A 15,773-nucleotide genomic window follows, 5' to 3' on the forward strand; every position below is an offset into this window, starting at 1 on the left:
TCTTGGTGTTTTATTTGGATTCGTTCACTTAATCCTCCCAACACCTCTAGAAAGCAGGTATCTTTCTAGCCCCATTTTACTGACAGGAAAAGTGGTGTGAAGAGGTTAAGTAACTTGCCCAAAGTCAGCTAGCTAATGAAAAATAGAGCCAGAACTTGAATTCAGGACTCTGCTAAGTCCCTCAGGAGATATCCATATTAACGAGACCAGCCCTCTGCCTTCAAGGAGTTTGCAACAGACCCAGCTGCCTTTGCCTTGCTCAGTCCAAGCTTATGGTAAAGTCTGAGCACTCACTGTGTCATGCAGTGTCCCCAACCTGTCTGCCTGGGTAGAATAATCCACTGTCTGTGGAAACCCCTGCCAGAGCCCACCATCGAATCCCCATAGCACCCAATACCTTGCCAATGGGGCTCCCGTCGCCCTATGAGCTTTTCTTGGCAAGACTTGGCAGCAAGTGCTGCCCTGGAAAAAGGGCATCCTGAGTTACCATGAACTGGTGCCACCTTTTCACTCTCCTGGCCCTACACAGTTTTGATTAGCTAAGGGCAATTAAGCTTTAACCACAGGGGCTTATTAGCAGCCTTGGGCACTGCTGGCTTGACGGGAATGCCTGCACCGGGATGGTGCTTCAAGTTGCCACCCCGTTCTGCTGGCCATAGTGCCCCACCCACCTACCTTCTGTGCAAAGTATCACTTAATATACAGGCAGCTCCACTTGCCAGGCCTCTGCTGTGGGCCAGGCACTGTTATCCCCATTTTACAGATAAGGAAGCTAAAGTGGAGGGACTATGAGGAAGTGCCTTGCACAAATGTCATGGAGATAATGAGTGGCCCAGAGAGTCTGACTCCAGAGTCTGTAGCTGGGGTCACTATAAGCCTTTTATTTTAATTTTATTTTTGAGACAGGGTCTCTCTGTTGCCCAGGTTGGAATACAGTGGCAGGATCTGGGCTCACTGCAACCTCTGCTTCCTGGGCTCAAGCCATCCTCCCACCTCAGCCTCCCAAATAGCTGGCACTTGGCCGGGCACGGTGGCTCAAGCCTGTAATCCCAGCACTTTGGGAGGCCAAGACGGGTGGATCATGAGGTCAGGAGATCGAGACCATCCTGGCTAATACGGTGAAACCCCGTCTCTACTAAAAAACACAAAAAACTAGCCGGGTGAGGTGGTGGGTGCCTGTAGTCCCAGCTGCTCGGGAGGCTGAGGCAGGAGAATGGCGTAAACCCGGGAGGCAGAGCTTGCAGTGAGCTGAGATCTGGCCACTGCACTCCAGTCTGGGTGACAGAGCGAGACACCATCTCAAAACAAAACAAAACAAAACAAAACAAAATAGCTGGCACTACAGGTGCCTGCCACCATGCCCAACTAATTTTCGTAAATTTCGTATTTCGTCTTGCCACAAGGCAAGACAGGGTTTTGCCTTGTGGCCCAGGCTGGTCTCAAACTCTAGGATTACAGGCGTGTGCCCAGCCTCATTATTTTAAATTAAGCAAAATACTTTGACTTTTTTCAGATGTTACTTAAGTTTGCAATAACATCATAAAAGTATTTTCCCATTTTACACGTTATAAGAAAACTTAAAAATCCTTTTCCTAACTCTAAAACAAAGCCTCACATGCCCTTGGATGCGTAACAACCCATTCTAAAAAGCACTCATGCATCTTGGTGTGGAAACGGATCATGAGAACTCTGGAGACATGGCACTTAAGTAGTTAAGGAAATGACAGTTTCAACAGATTTCTGCAAAGCTCCTTTATGGATAGCCCAGCAGGTGTTTCTTCCATTAAAACACAGAATATTAATGGAGCCCTTGATTTACATTCTAAGCCTGATTTACACAATGGTTTTGTTATGCACCAGTCTTTGTCCCCAAGTATTAATTCTGCTAAATATTTCCCAGGCAGTCGCTGCTAGGTCTCCCCAAGGAATGAGCAATGATAATACAGCCTGTACCTGCTATTTTGCCAGCATCCCATTTCATCAATTTATGGCAAGAGGTAAAATTGGCAAGTTCAGAAATGAGACAGCAGGGCACACAGTTTGAGTATTTCTGTCTTTTCTCTAAGGAGATGCAGCTATTCTGCAGGTGTCTCCTAATTCTTGTCCGTGGCATTTCCCAGGAAAGTTGTCAAGCATCTTATTAAGAAAACAAGATCCAGGTCTTGAGATAACAAAGTTAACAGCAGAACCTGAGCTCCCAGTGGGGGGATTTCCTAAGTCGTCTGGTGTAAGGGAAGTGTCTCTGAGTGCAGACTAAGGGGCAATTAAGCATTTCATGTAAGTGAGCTTGGTCAACCCCCAAACCACCTATAAGGTGGGTACCATTAGCACGAGTATCCTACCGATGGAGAATCTGAGACACACATAGGGCAAGTAATTTGTCTGAGGTCACATCCCCAGTAAGTGAATCTAGGATTATGTCTCTTCAAGGCTCTGATCTTTTCGCCAAATCACACTGCCTCTGGCTACTAGAAGAAACACTGGCTTCCTGATTAGGACACATGTTTCATTCAGCCTGACCTTGGGCAAATTGGTGTCCTACCTGTATTTCTCTCCTTCTTGTAAAATAAAGAGAATGGGCACCTGTTTCAAGCAGCTCAAAGGCTGATCCAGCCAGTCTTCTCTTCACTCAGCAGGACCAATCAGAGAGGAGGGGCACCTGTCCTGTCCTCAGGTGTCTTGCGAGTCAGATGACATGTGGCAGGTTCATTCCTGCTCCAGGCCCACTTCCCAGCTGAGAGCCAAGGCCAGCTTCAAGTTTACCTAAACTCTAAAGCTCCAGGATTCTATATCATCCTCAAGTCAGTCCAGGCCTTGCACATTAATCAAAAGTAAAATTCACTGGCTCTCTATTCCTGGAATCTGGTTTTTAAGAGTGCTTACATTAGGCTAACCTCCCATAAACAAACAAGCTTATGGGGCATACATTTAAAGTTAAAAAATTATTTAGCCAAAAAATAAAAATAAAATTTTTTTAGCCAAAGTGACACACTACTTGGGAGGCTGAATTGGGAGGATGCTTAAGCCCAGCCTGAACAACATAGCAAGAATCCTGCTTCTCTTTTTTTTATTTTTTGAGACAGGGTCTGGCTCTGTCACCCAGGCTGGAGTGTAGTGGTGCCATCTCAGCTTACTGCAACCTCCACCTCCTGGGCTCAAGTGATCCTCCCATCTCAGCCTCCCAAGTAGCTGGGACTACAGGCGTGCGCCACCATGCCCGGGTAATGTTGTCCAGGCTGGTCTTGAACTCTTGGGCTCAAGTGATCTGCCGGCCTCAGCCGCCCAAAGTGCTGGGATAGCAGGCTTGAGCCATTGCTCCCATGCAAAAACCCTGTCTCTTAAAAAAAAAAATTTAAAGCACCCATATGCATGAATCCTAATTTCTCACATACTTTAGGCTAACTTGGTTAGAGAGATATACATAATTTAGTTTTATTTATTGAAATCACTTTTGCAGAGGCCAAGCAGTGTAGTGAGAAGGACAATTTTTGGCCAGTGCCTACAATCCAGCTGTTATAACAGCTGTGCATCCTCGGGTAAGTTGCTGAAATAGATCCTCATGCTTCCCCATCTGTAAAATGAGATAACAGCATCTGCCTTGCGCAATTGTGAAATCTGAAAATGGTATATAAAAGTGCCTAAGAGTGGCCAGTTGCAGTGGCTCACATCTGTAATCCCAGCACTTTGGGAGGCCGAGGCAGGAGGACTGCTTGAAGCCAGGAGTTGGAGACAAACATGGGCAATAAAGTGAGAGCTTGTCTCTTAAAAAAAAAAAAAAATTAGCCACTGTGGGTGGTGCACACCTGTAGTCTCAACCTACTCAGGAGGCTGAGGCAGGATCGTTTGAGCCCAGGAGTTCGAAACCTGTTGCCTGAGCAACATAGTGAGGCCCCATCTCTAAAAAATAAAAATAAATTAAAAAATTTAAAAAGTGCCTCACACCACAGTGGCATATGGCAGTTCCTCCATAAATAAATGGCCAGCCCATTAAAAGCAGAGTGAGCACATCAGTCTGATAATGAACAACTGAAATTACTAAAAGAAACGCCCAGCTACAAAGTGGACCCAGAGGAGGCAGCTCTTGCACCAGGAGCTCTCAATTGACTTTGATTGCACATTACCATCAGCTGGGAAGCTTTAAACTTCCCAGTGCCCAGGCCATACCCTACATGTAACCAGATCCTCTGGATGGGACCCAGGTGATTCCAATGTGCAAGGGTAAGATCCTCTGCCTTGTCATCTAGCCTTACCAGATTTGCTCTCAGAATGCACGTCTCCTAGCCTGAAAATCTGAGGTATTCCAAAGGAATCCTGGGCCCGGAGCTCCAGTGGCAGGACTGGGAGCTGGTAGGGCTTGGCTACACATTCATTAGACCACTTGATGCTGGCCAGGCATGGTGGCTCAAGCCTGTAATCCCACCACTTTGGGAGGCCAAGGCAGGCAGATCACCTGAGGTCGGGAGTTTGAGACTAGCCCAACATGGAGAAACCCTGTCTCTACTAAAACTACAAAATTAGCCAGGTGTGGTGGCGCATGCCTGTAAGGCTGAGGCAGGAGAATTGCTTGAACCTGGGAGGTGGAGGTTGTGGTGAGCCGAGATCGCGCCATTACACTCCGGCCTGGGCAACAAGAGCGAAATTCTGTCTCAAAAAACAAAAAAAAACAAAAACAAAAACAAGAAACCTGATGCTGTGTGCTTGGAGGCAGGCAGGGTTCCTCTACCAGTAACCAGCTGCCCGGAGGCTGTTTAGCAGGTGGAAAAACTGGTCAAAACAACTGCAGTGCACTGGGAATTAGCTCAGGGGCCTGGCCTCAGGGAGCTCACCATCAACAAGAGGCAGGACCACTGTACAATGAGCTGTGTATACACAAAACAAGAAGGGATGTGATCTGTGCGATGGGAAGCAGAACCACTATTCAGAGCTGCCAGGCAGCTTTTTAGGAGGTGCTGGCTTTGAGCTTGGTCTTGATAGATTCTTGTCAGATGTGGACATGTAGAGAGCCTAGGGGGCCAAGGATGGAAAATTGGTTATGTTCCTCATCTAGGATGCAGGAGTAATGAAAGTAGTTGGCATTGCTAGGGTAGTTCAAGCCTGCTCCATTTTCCATAGAATTCAGGCAGAGAGTAGCTTTTTCTTTTTTCTTTAAACCAGCTTCTACATTAAGGACACAAGAGACCAGCTTTTAATATTCACCCCATTGTGGCTCTAGGATCCAACTCTGCACCTAGGATAAGATCACCATGCCAGTTGAAGCCTGCTGCCCCGATACTTGAGGGAAGAAATGGTTTAAACCACATTTTCCTAACCACCTGATTTTTTATGTGGGGGGTGGGGTGTGTGGGAACAGTCAAAAAGGAAAGAAAAGGAGTAGGAAGCTGTTGCACTGTTAAAATGGCAGATGTTATCATTGTTTCAAATTAATGTGCAAGGCTCATTCCAGTAGTTTGACTTTATTCAATCAATAGAACATGATCTCAGTGGTTAAGCCATCTTAATAGGGCCAGGTCTCTTGAGGTAGTTTTTGGGCCATCTGTTAATTACATCAACTTTCCAGGAAACAGACTATGGAGAATGAGAGGAATCAGACTGCCTGTCACAAACCTCTCATGGAACCCTCTAGTGACACCTATAAGGACATTACAGATCTAGTTCCATTATCTCAAGTTACAGATGGGGAAACTGAGGCCCCAGCAGGGGGCGGGGATGTATCTAAGTCACTAGTGAGTTGGTGGCAGTCAGGTCTCTTGATTCTTTTCCCCATACTCTCAGCCCAACTTCTCAGTGGAGGGGCACTGGCAGGCCTGCTCTCTGGACAGAATGTAGCAAAAGGCCCGTGGTCAAACTGATATGGGGTGGGGAAGGTTGGGGGGCCCTCAGCCATCAGCCATTCTCATCCTACACGAGAAAAACTCAGCTGAGAGAAGGGAAGTGACTTACCCCCTCAGGGTAAGACCCAAGACTGGAGCTTGGCTCTCTTGCCTCTCAGCCTCCTAGTAGAAGTTTCCACAATGGAATACAAAAGGAAAGGTATTTGGCGGCATGGCCAGTCTGGAGAAAAGGATCAAGTTAATGACTTTAAATACAAATAATCTGAACACATGACTGGAAAATTGGTTTCCCTAACGTGATCTCACCCTCCATGAGCTGTGCTGTTTCTAGAGAGAACAGTCCAGGAAAGGGGTGTAGGAAAAGGCAGCGTTAGAATGAACACCAAGGCTGCAAGATGGGGGCAGGGGTGGGCTGGGGGCATTTAGATGGTCTGCACTTGGGTCAATAAATCCATGACTCCATCTTTGGTGAGGAAGACCACCTCACCAGTGTTCTGACACCAAACCTCAAAATGTGCAGGGTCCTCCAGGGCCCTCTTGCCAGCAATGATCACAAAGGGGTAGCCAAACTTGTTGGCATCTTTCAGTCTGTTTCCGATGGTCAGATGGGTCCTGTCGTCCAGCAGCACCTCCCCGTGAAGCTGAGGCACTGCCTCTGTGATGTGGTCGCACAGCTGCCCTATGAGCTCAGAGGCCGCCGCCTCCTTACTGCCCTTCTTAGGGGGGATGAGGCAGGCTTGGTAAGGGGCCAGTAGGCTGGGCCAGCGGACACAGTCTTCTGTAGAGAGGACTTCAATGGCAGCAGCCAAGATCCGTGTCACACCCAAGCCATAGCACCCCATTTCAGCCAGGGATTGTTTGCCATAGACGTTGGTAAACTGGGCATTGAAAATGGATGAGTACTTGGTACCCAGGTAAAATGTGTGCCCCACCTCAATGCCTTTGGTTTCGGTCAGTGGGCCCTGGCAAGCAGGGCAGTTCATCTGTGACAAGTCTAGTGTCTCCAAGTTGGCTGAGAAGCTGCAGTGGGGACAGATGGCAAGCCGGTCCTCTCCAACATCCACAGGGAGCTGGAACTCATGAGACATCGTGCCTCCGATGCTGCCGACATCAGCCTGGACCTTGACAAATCGCAGCCCTAGCCTGTTGAACAGGCTGCAATAGGCATCACACACCAGGTTGTAGGTCTGCTGGGCAGCCTCTGGGGAGGAGTCAAAGGTGTACATATCCTTCATGTAAAACTCTCGGCCACGGAGAAGACCAAAGCGGGGCCTGGGCTCATCCCGAAACTTCCTTGTCACTTGGTACAGCAGGAAGGGAAGCTGCTTGTAGGACAGTTTCTTCTGCGCGGCAATTAAGGCTGTAATGGCTTCCTCGTGAGTTGGTCCTAAGCAGTATTCCTTGCCATGCCTGTCTCTAAGTCTTAGCAGCTCCTTGCCCATCAAGTCCCACCGGTTGGTGGCTTGCCAGAGCTCTGCCGGGCTGAGGGTGGGCATGTTGACTTTCTGGCCCCCGATGGCCTGCATCTCCTGGTCTATCACTCGCACGAGCTTCTCCATGGCACGGACGGTGTACGGCAGGAGGTGATAACAGCCGGGGCTTGCTGGGTAGATCAGGCCCACCTGCAGCATCAACCGCTGGCTCTTACAGGTCGGGTCACCAAATTTGTCCTGCAGGGAGAGCACCTGGTCTTCCCGAAGGTTCTGTGGCTGGAACACACGAGACAGCAGCAGGCGCCGCCCTCCTCTTGGGGCACAGTGGTGAAACCTGCGAGGAACATACCCAGAGAGCTGGCGGCTGCAGGTGGCCAGGGCGGGCAATGCTCTGCATCTTGTCAGCAGCCCTTCCATGACACTCTGGCACCAGGAAGCACAGGCACCTGGAGAAAAATGAGTTGTGTGAGAATGAGCATCGCCCGTGTTCCAACACCATGAAGCAGCCAACCCAGTCTGCTCTCAACAAACTTCGAAGACAGCCACTGATTTTGCAGATACAAATCCTTCCATTTCTAATATCCTAGCAGATCAAAGCACTATTTCTCTAACCTCTTACTTCTGTTTTTGAAAAATCAATATTTTCCTTATTATAAAAACATTAACAACATCCTGTGGAGAGACAGCGTTGTGTAGTGACTGCACAGGCTCTGGAATCAGGCAGCCTAGATTCCAGTCAGGCCTCCCACGGGCTGCACCCTGTGTAGCTGGCGACATGTGTCTTAACCCCTCTGTGCTATTTCTTCATCTGTAAATAGTAATAACAACAGGACCTACCTTCTAGGCTTACTGTGGACACAGAAGAGTTATAAAAAGTTCTTGGAACAGCATCTGGCATGTACTATGAGCTCAAATAATGTCTGCTATTATTATTATAGAAAACTGGCGGGGGGGGGAATCTGAAAACAAATGGGCACGCTGGCTTACGCCTGTAATTCCAGCACTTTGGGAGGCCGAGACGGGTGGATCACCTGAGGTCAGGAGTTCGAGACCAGCCTGACCAACATGGTGAAACCCTGTCTACTAAAAATACAAAAATTAGCTGGGCACACGCCTGTAATCCCAGCTACTTGGGAGGCTGAGGCAGGAGATTCGCTTGAACCTGGGGGTGGAGGTTGCAGTGAGCTGAGACTATGCCACTGCATTCCAGCCCGGGAAACACAATGAGACTCTGTCTCAAAGGAAAAAAAAAGAAAGTAAAGAAAACTGTAATCCCTCAGCCCGGAGTCAACTGCAGCTGACGTTTTGTGGCGATCTGTCTCTTGCAAACCCTGTCCTTTGCACATCCCTCTCTTGTCCCTCTACCTGCCCCAACATTTAAATGTCATGGGCCTCTTCCCTCTTCACAGCACATACTCCCTGGACAGCCCGCGTGCTGAGGGCTGACTCAAAATCTCCACCTGCCTCCCGGAGAATACATCAGGCAGGTACTTCAAACTCTGTGTCCCAGAATGAACTCAGCATTCTCCCCTCAAACCCACTCCCCCTCCAGCACTGCCTGTCATTGTGAATGGCACCAAAAGTTGCACTTCGCCCAAACCAGAATGTGGGGTTCACCTGCTCTGCCCCTCTCTGTGTCCCACATTCACAGCCCTCTTGGCCCTGTCATTCCTACCTCTTCCTTTGCTGTTCAGTCTGTCCCTCTTCTCTCCACAGCCTCCACCCAGGTCCAGGCCACCCTCATCTCTCACCTGGACGGTTGCAACAGCCTCCCCACAGGTCTCCTGGCTTCCATTCCTGCCCTCCTTCAATCCATCCTCTATACTGCAGCCACAGGGGAGACTTCCCAAGCACAGATGCTAACAGCTTTTCTTGGTTAAAATGGCCTCCTGCTACCCTTAGAATAAGGTCTAAGCTTCTGACCTTCAGGGTGTGCACAGCCCCACATGGGCTGACCCCCTTGGACCTCATCTCACCACTGCCCCCTCTCTGATCCGGCTTCACCATGCCCCCCTCTTTTTTCGAGATGGAGTCTCGCTCTGTCACCCAGGCTGGAGTGCAGTGGCGCGATCTCCGCTCACTGCAAGCTCCGCCTCCCATGTTCACGCCATTCTCCGGCCTCAGCCTCCTGAGTAGCTGGGACCACAGGCACCGGCCACCACGTCCGGCTAATTTTTTTGTATTTTTAGTAGAGACAGGGTTTCACCGTGTTAGCCAGGATGGTCTAGATCTCCTGACCTCGTGATCCGCCTGCCTTGGCCTCCTGGAGCGCTGGGATTACAGGCATGAGCCACTGCACCCTACCCCATGCCCATTCTTAAACATACTGTCCCTTTTGCACAGAACACCCCTCTCCCCTTTTCCTGCCAACATCTAGTCATCCTCCAGGCCTCAGGATAACCATCCTCTCCCCAGGAAGCCTTTCTTGTCCCACTCCCCATACCCCCAAAGGGCTGGCTTTTCCCGCACAGCCCACTTGTCTCCTAGAGTTCCTGCCCATTTGGCTGCCTCTCTTCTCCCAGACACTTGGCTCAGTGCAATCAAGGACCTGTCTAGCTTGCTCACCACTGTATCTTCAGCACATGACAGGGGCCTACTAGACATTGTCCAATAGGCAAGTATGTTTCTCTGATTTCACAAAATAATCACACATTTCTAATGGCAGTACAACATTCCATTGATTGACCACATCAAAAACCAGTAGTTGGTTTTCTCTGTTATACATAATCTACAATGAAGAGAAGGCTTTTTTTTATCATATATTTGGGAGAGGCATTGAAGAATGGAATTACTGAATCAAAGGCTATAAATTATTTTGAGATTTTTTATTTGTATTGCCAAATTTAGTGAGTACCTCTACTTTTCAGCACAGTCCATGCAACAAAGCTGCCGGCAGTACGCTGGGAATGGGTTACTGATTCCCCTCAGCTCTAGGAAGCTGGGATCTCCCAGCTGGTTACCTCTAGCAGCCTCAGGTCCTCCAGCTGGTTCTCTCCAATCTCAAGCAGCCTCATCCATTTCCCCTGTGCACTGTACAAATGTTTAAAGGTGGTGAGGCACTGCCACAGAGCCCTAGTGTGGTGCTGTAGGAACGTTCAGGCCATGCAGGCAAGGCACATGTGGATTCACCCCTGGCTCCATCACTTCCTTGTGATCCAACCTTACTTAGGCCAGTGGCTCCAGCCAGAAACTCATCCTTGATTCCTCCTAAAGCAAATGAGTCTGTCTCCAAGGTTTCCCTTAAGTCCACCCCCTCCTTTCTGGCCCTTACTGCCTCAACATTGGGTTAGCCCCTCAAAACCACTTGCTACATGACAGTTGCCCAGTGGTTCTGAAATCGAATCGAGCATCAGAATCACTGGAGGGCTTTTTTTTTTTTTTTTTTTTTTTTTTTTTTGAGACAGAGCTCACTCTATGACCCAGGCTGGAGTGCAGTGGTACAATCTCAGATCACTGCAAACTCCGTACCCCCAGACTCAAGCGATTCTCTTGCTTCTGCCTCCTGAGTAGCTGGGATTACAGGCATGCGCCACCATGCCCAGCTACTTTTCATATTTTTAGTAGAAACAGAATTTCACCATGTTGGCCAGGCTGGTCTCAAAACTCCTTGACCTCAAGTGATCGGCCTGCCTCGGCCTCCCAAAGTGCTGGGATTACAGGCGTGAGCCACCATGCCCGGCTGGGCTTGTTAAAACAGTGATTGCAGAGGCCCATCTCCAGAGCTTCTGATTTAGTAAGTTTGGGGTGTGGGCCGAGAACCTGAATTTCTAACAAGTTCCCGGTGACACTGATGCTGCTGGTCCAGGGACCTCAGTGGGAGAACCACTGCAGGGGTCTAGCTGTGTACCACGGATGACTAACCTCACAAACTCCATGAGGATGACAGCTATGTCTATTTTATTCCAAGTTTTATCTGCGGCATTCAGCACAGTACCTGGACAAAGTGGACACTCAATACATGTTTTTTTTCTTTCTTTCTTAAAAAATAGAGATGGAGTCTTGCTATGTTGCCCAGGCTGGTCTTGAACTCCTGGCCTCATGCTATCCACCTGCCTAAGCTTCCCAAATTGCTGGGATTACAGGCGTGAGCCACTGTGCCCAGGCTCAATACACGTTCTATCAATGCATGAACTGAGTACTTATTGAAGCCCGTCAGTCCAGTCTCCGTATTAGTCTCCAGCTAAAAAGACAGCTGACCGAACCACTCCCATTTACAATCCATTAACGGCTGGTTCTCATGATTTTCTCAGAATGGCACCAAAGCTCTTCATATTTTGATCCCAACACACCTCTTCCAGCTTCTTATCCTAGCATTCCCCAAGTTGCTCATCATTCTTGAAACAGACTGACATCCCCAAAACCCCCAGCAATTCCAACTCGAATTCAAGGTTCACTTATTCTAAGAAACTTTCTCCAACCCCTCTAAACAGAGAAAGTCACCTCCTCTGTGCTCCACTGCACACACCTCTTTTTAGTATACTGTACTAGAATCATGTCCAAAAATATTTTTGAGGAACTATTGTGTGCCAGGCATTGGAAGCAAATGATGTTTCACATACATTTTTTTTTTTCTTTCTGGGGGTGTGTACAGGGGCCAGGAGGGGAGGTCAGTGTCGATGTTTAACATTCTATTCCTTGATAAAATTACAAGTTCATGAAGTTTTATACATCTTTAAATTTCAGAGTCTAGCATAATGCCTACTATTTATTACTATTTGTTGATCAACATATTGATAAATTAAGAGCAAAGTAAAGGGGTGCAATGATACAATTATCTGGATAATTTAAACGAGAGCTTTTCCACGTTCAGCATGTCTATCCTCAGACCCCTCAGCTTATACAAACAGGAGAATAAGTAGAATTATCTCAATTTTTCAGTTATCTACAGGGAATATCTAGAAAGCAATATAGTAACTAACGTATGCAACACTTTAGGCTCCGGCAAACAGCCTCTGAGTCATTCAGTCGATTTTTTTGAGTACGTACTCTGTGCGGGACACTGTCAGCCCTTCCAGCCCAGGCCTTTTCAAAGATTCTTTGACTCACTATTTCCTCCTAATCTAATCTGAAAAGGTGTACATAAAGCGTTTACAACGGTACCTGATACATAATATTAAGTGCCACAAAGTGCTATTATTATTATTATGATGATGCCCAACTCAGAAAAAGGAGGCTCTGAGATATAAAGTCATTTGTGTCAAGCCACACAGCAAATAAGCGCAGGGTCTGACCTGGAAGGCAAGGTCCCCGCCTCCAAATCCTAGTTTCCATCACGAACTGTGCTACATTAAACAGCAACGGAACCCTAGGCCTAGTTTTAAGAACCGGCTCGGCCTTCACTCGCTCGGTGTCCCTGGTCCAATCACTTCGCTCCGGACCTCCGTTTTCTCCAACACAAAACGGGAAGGCTGGCTCGGGCAGCAGGTGGTCCCAGGGCCTTTCCAGAGCTGGCACTTCGAGAACACCGTGTGACTCTCACGACGACCGAGGGACAGACCAGGAAGTGCTGCCCTCATTTTACAACGGAGGACACGGAGACCAGGAGACGAAGAGTATCAAAAGTTTACGTGATTCTCAGCCCGCCCCAACTCAAGGACGGGATGCAAGTGGGAAAATGAACAGCAAGGTCCTAGGTCTCCGCGCCCAGACCGCGTGCCCGCTTCACATCGCTACCCGCGCCCGTCCCTCAGGTCTGGCAGTCACCCAAGTTCACCTACCGCAATCCCCAGCCCACGCCGCCCGCAAGACTGCCGCCGCGCCCGGGCCAGCGCGCTTGCGCCTCGAGCAAGCCCGCCCTTAAGCCCTGCCTCCTGCCCTTCTCCCCAATCGCAAAGCCGCGCTCAGGGGCGGGGCCGAGTGCAGGGGCGCTCTGGCCCCGCCCCACGCTAGACACGCGTGAGAGATTTTCCGGAAGTGTAGCCATAGAGCGAGAACCCGGCTTTCCTCAAGATCGTTGATTGGCCAGAACCAGCCAAGAGTAAATCACCGTTCCGGAAGTACTTTCTAGGAACTTGGGAAGTGTAACTCTATGATGATTTGAGCGTGATGTTCCCGCCCACTGCCAGGCCCCGCCCACTCCCCAATAGGCGAACCGCTGGCGACAGTGTAACCATGACGACACACCGGGCAACGTAGTTTCTAATCTATCCTATGATTTTTATGGGCTTTCCATTTAAATAATATAAAATTGTGAAACAGTTGGAGAAAGACTCCTTTATTACAGTGCCCAAGACAGTCTTTAAGACACGAAATCAAACTTCCATTCACCAAATATTTTTTAAGCAGCTACCACGTAGATGCCACTGTGGTAGACACTGGGGACAGTGAAGTGAGCCAAACAGACAAAATTAGCTGCATTCAGTATAGCTTGTGTTCTAGAGAGGACACAGTCAATAAACGAATACAGTGAAATCTAAGCAGGGCAGGGAATGGGAGCAAAGAACTCAGCAACCAAGATAAACAGTATTTTAATACAAGCGTTTTTTTGTTTTGTTTTGTTTTTGTTTTTGTTTTTGTTTTTGTTTTTCTTTGAGACGGAGTCTCGCTCAGTTGCCCAGGCTGGAGTGTAATGGCGTGATCTCGGCTCACTGCAAGCTCCGCCTCCCGGGTTCATGCCATTCTCCTGCCTCAGCCTCCCAAGTGGCTGGGACTACAGGCGCCCGCCACACCACACCCAGCTAATTTTTTGCATTTTTAGTAGAGACGGGGTTTCACCGTGTTAACCAGGATGGTCTCGATCTCCTGACCTCGTGATCCACCCGCCTCGGCCTCCCAAAGTGCTGGGATTACAGGCGTGAGCCACCGCGCCCGGCTACAAGTGTTTCTTTTTAAAAACAAAATTAATGCAAAAAATCCATGGCAAACAAAATACCAAAATTTAAAAGAATCTGTCAGTCAGATGGTGCTAAAGGCTATAAAGAAAAAATTAACTAGGGAAGGAGAATGGAGTAGGGGGATTAAGTGTTTGCAATTTTTTTGTTGTTCTCTTGTTCTTTTGAGACGGAGTTTTGCTCTTGTCGCCAGGCTGGAGTGCAATGGTGTGATCTCGGCTCACCGCAATCTCCTTCTCCCGGGTTCAAACAATTCTCCTGCCTCAACCTCCCGAGTAGCTGGGATTACAGGCTCCCACCACCACACCCGACTAATTTTTGTATTTTTAGTAGAGGCGAGGTTTCACCATGTTGGCCAGGATGGTCTCGAACTCCTGACCTTGGGTGATCCACCCACCTCGGCCTCCCAAAGTGTTGGGATTACAGGTGTGAGCCACCACGCCTAACCAAGTGTTTGCAGTTTAAAATAGGAGGATCAGGAAAAGCCTCATCAAGTAGGTGGCATTTTAGCAAAGACCGGAAGAGGGTGAGAGACAGAGCCTTGCAGGGGAAGAATTTTCCAGACACAGGAAACAAGAAATGCAAATGTCCTGAAGTGGGAACTGCATGTTATATGACTCTACCTAATAACAACTACAGTTATTGAATACCTAAAACGTACCAGACCCAATACAACACACTGGTGATTCTGATACTGGCCCCAAGAAGCTCTCAGCTCGCCAGGATCTTCCAGGAACAACTCCGTGTGATCACTGGTGTGATAGGGGCTGAGCAAACCCCTGTGGGAGCGTGGGGAAGGAAGGCTTCACTGAAGAGGTGACCTTTCAGCTGGACCTGAAGGATGAATGGGGTCTACCCAGACAAGAATGGCAGTGGGAGTGGAGTGCAATGTTCAGGCAGAGGGACCAGGACATTCAAAGGCACAGCTCAGGAAATGATGAGCCAGTGTGAGGGAAGCATGGGGTGTGGTGTGGTTTACATCTTTATTCTCCCAGCTCCTCACACAGAATTTGGTACACAGGCCAGAGCAGTGATTCTCAACCTTGACTGCATTAGAGTCAGTATATGCATCCACTCCCAACCCCTGTCCCGAGATGCAGGTTGTGAATCTGGGGTGGGCCCAGACATTATTATTTTATAGTTCCCCGGGAAATTCTAACGTGCAGCCGGGGTTAGATCTGCAGGCCTAGAGAAAAGGCATTGGACGACCTGGTGATGGAGGGGGCAGGGGGCAGATGCCATGTTATTATCCTGGTCTTACAGTTGAAGAAAACACAGCTCGGGTGGAGCACACGACTACATCTGCCCAGCAGCTAGGAGGCCAGGCAGGGCTGGGGTGGACCTGAGCTCTTTTGTCTCTAAGAGCCTTGCTCAGCCTCTACAGCCCAGTGCTGTGGTAGGGGCTTTCCCCAAGGAGTGCAGTCCCAGAGGTTTCACTGGGCTGATATTCCTCACTCCTCCTCTTTGGGGGTAAGGGGCAAATAAACTTCAGAATTTCTTGGATCTACATATCCAAAGTAGCCTTTAATTTCTCCCTGCTCCTGTGCACGTTATTACATTCCGTCCGATCCTGGAAAAGCCAGGCAGCTGTCCTCAGCACCCTGAGGTGTTAATTATTTCTCAATTAACAGTCCCCAGGCTGTAGAGCATAGTGGTGTGGAGAGGCCTAATGACTTGCC

General features: G+C 48.7%; 1 protein-coding gene across 2 annotated transcripts; it reads right to left on the reverse strand.

Moving 5' to 3' along the window:
* Nucleotides 1–5,437: 5,437 nt before the first annotated feature.
* Nucleotides 5,438–13,073, reverse strand: PARS2 (prolyl-tRNA synthetase 2, mitochondrial). Of its 2 annotated transcripts, none has more exons than XM_003891938.2 (2): nucleotides 12,982–13,073; nucleotides 5,438–7,710 (listed from the first exon to the last, which is right to left on the reverse strand). In XM_003891938.2, the coding sequence occupies exon 2, from the start codon at nucleotides 7,679–7,681 to the stop codon at nucleotides 6,254–6,256; it is 1,428 nt and encodes a 475-aa protein (XP_003891987.1). In that variant the 5' UTR covers nucleotides 7,682–7,710; nucleotides 12,982–13,073; the 3' UTR covers nucleotides 5,438–6,253. The 2 variants fall into 2 exon arrangements, with proteins under 2 accessions (XP_003891987.1, XP_009207402.1); XM_009209138.3 differs by lacking the exon at nucleotides 12,982–13,073 and adding an exon at nucleotides 12,496–12,974.
* Between the last annotated feature and the right edge of the window lie 2,700 nt (nucleotides 13,074–15,773).

Source organism: Papio anubis, chromosome 1 (assembly GCF_008728515.1).
Source record: "Papio anubis isolate 15944 chromosome 1, Panubis1.0, whole genome shotgun sequence".
Lineage (NCBI taxonomy): Eukaryota > Metazoa > Chordata > Mammalia > Primates > Cercopithecidae > Papio > Papio anubis.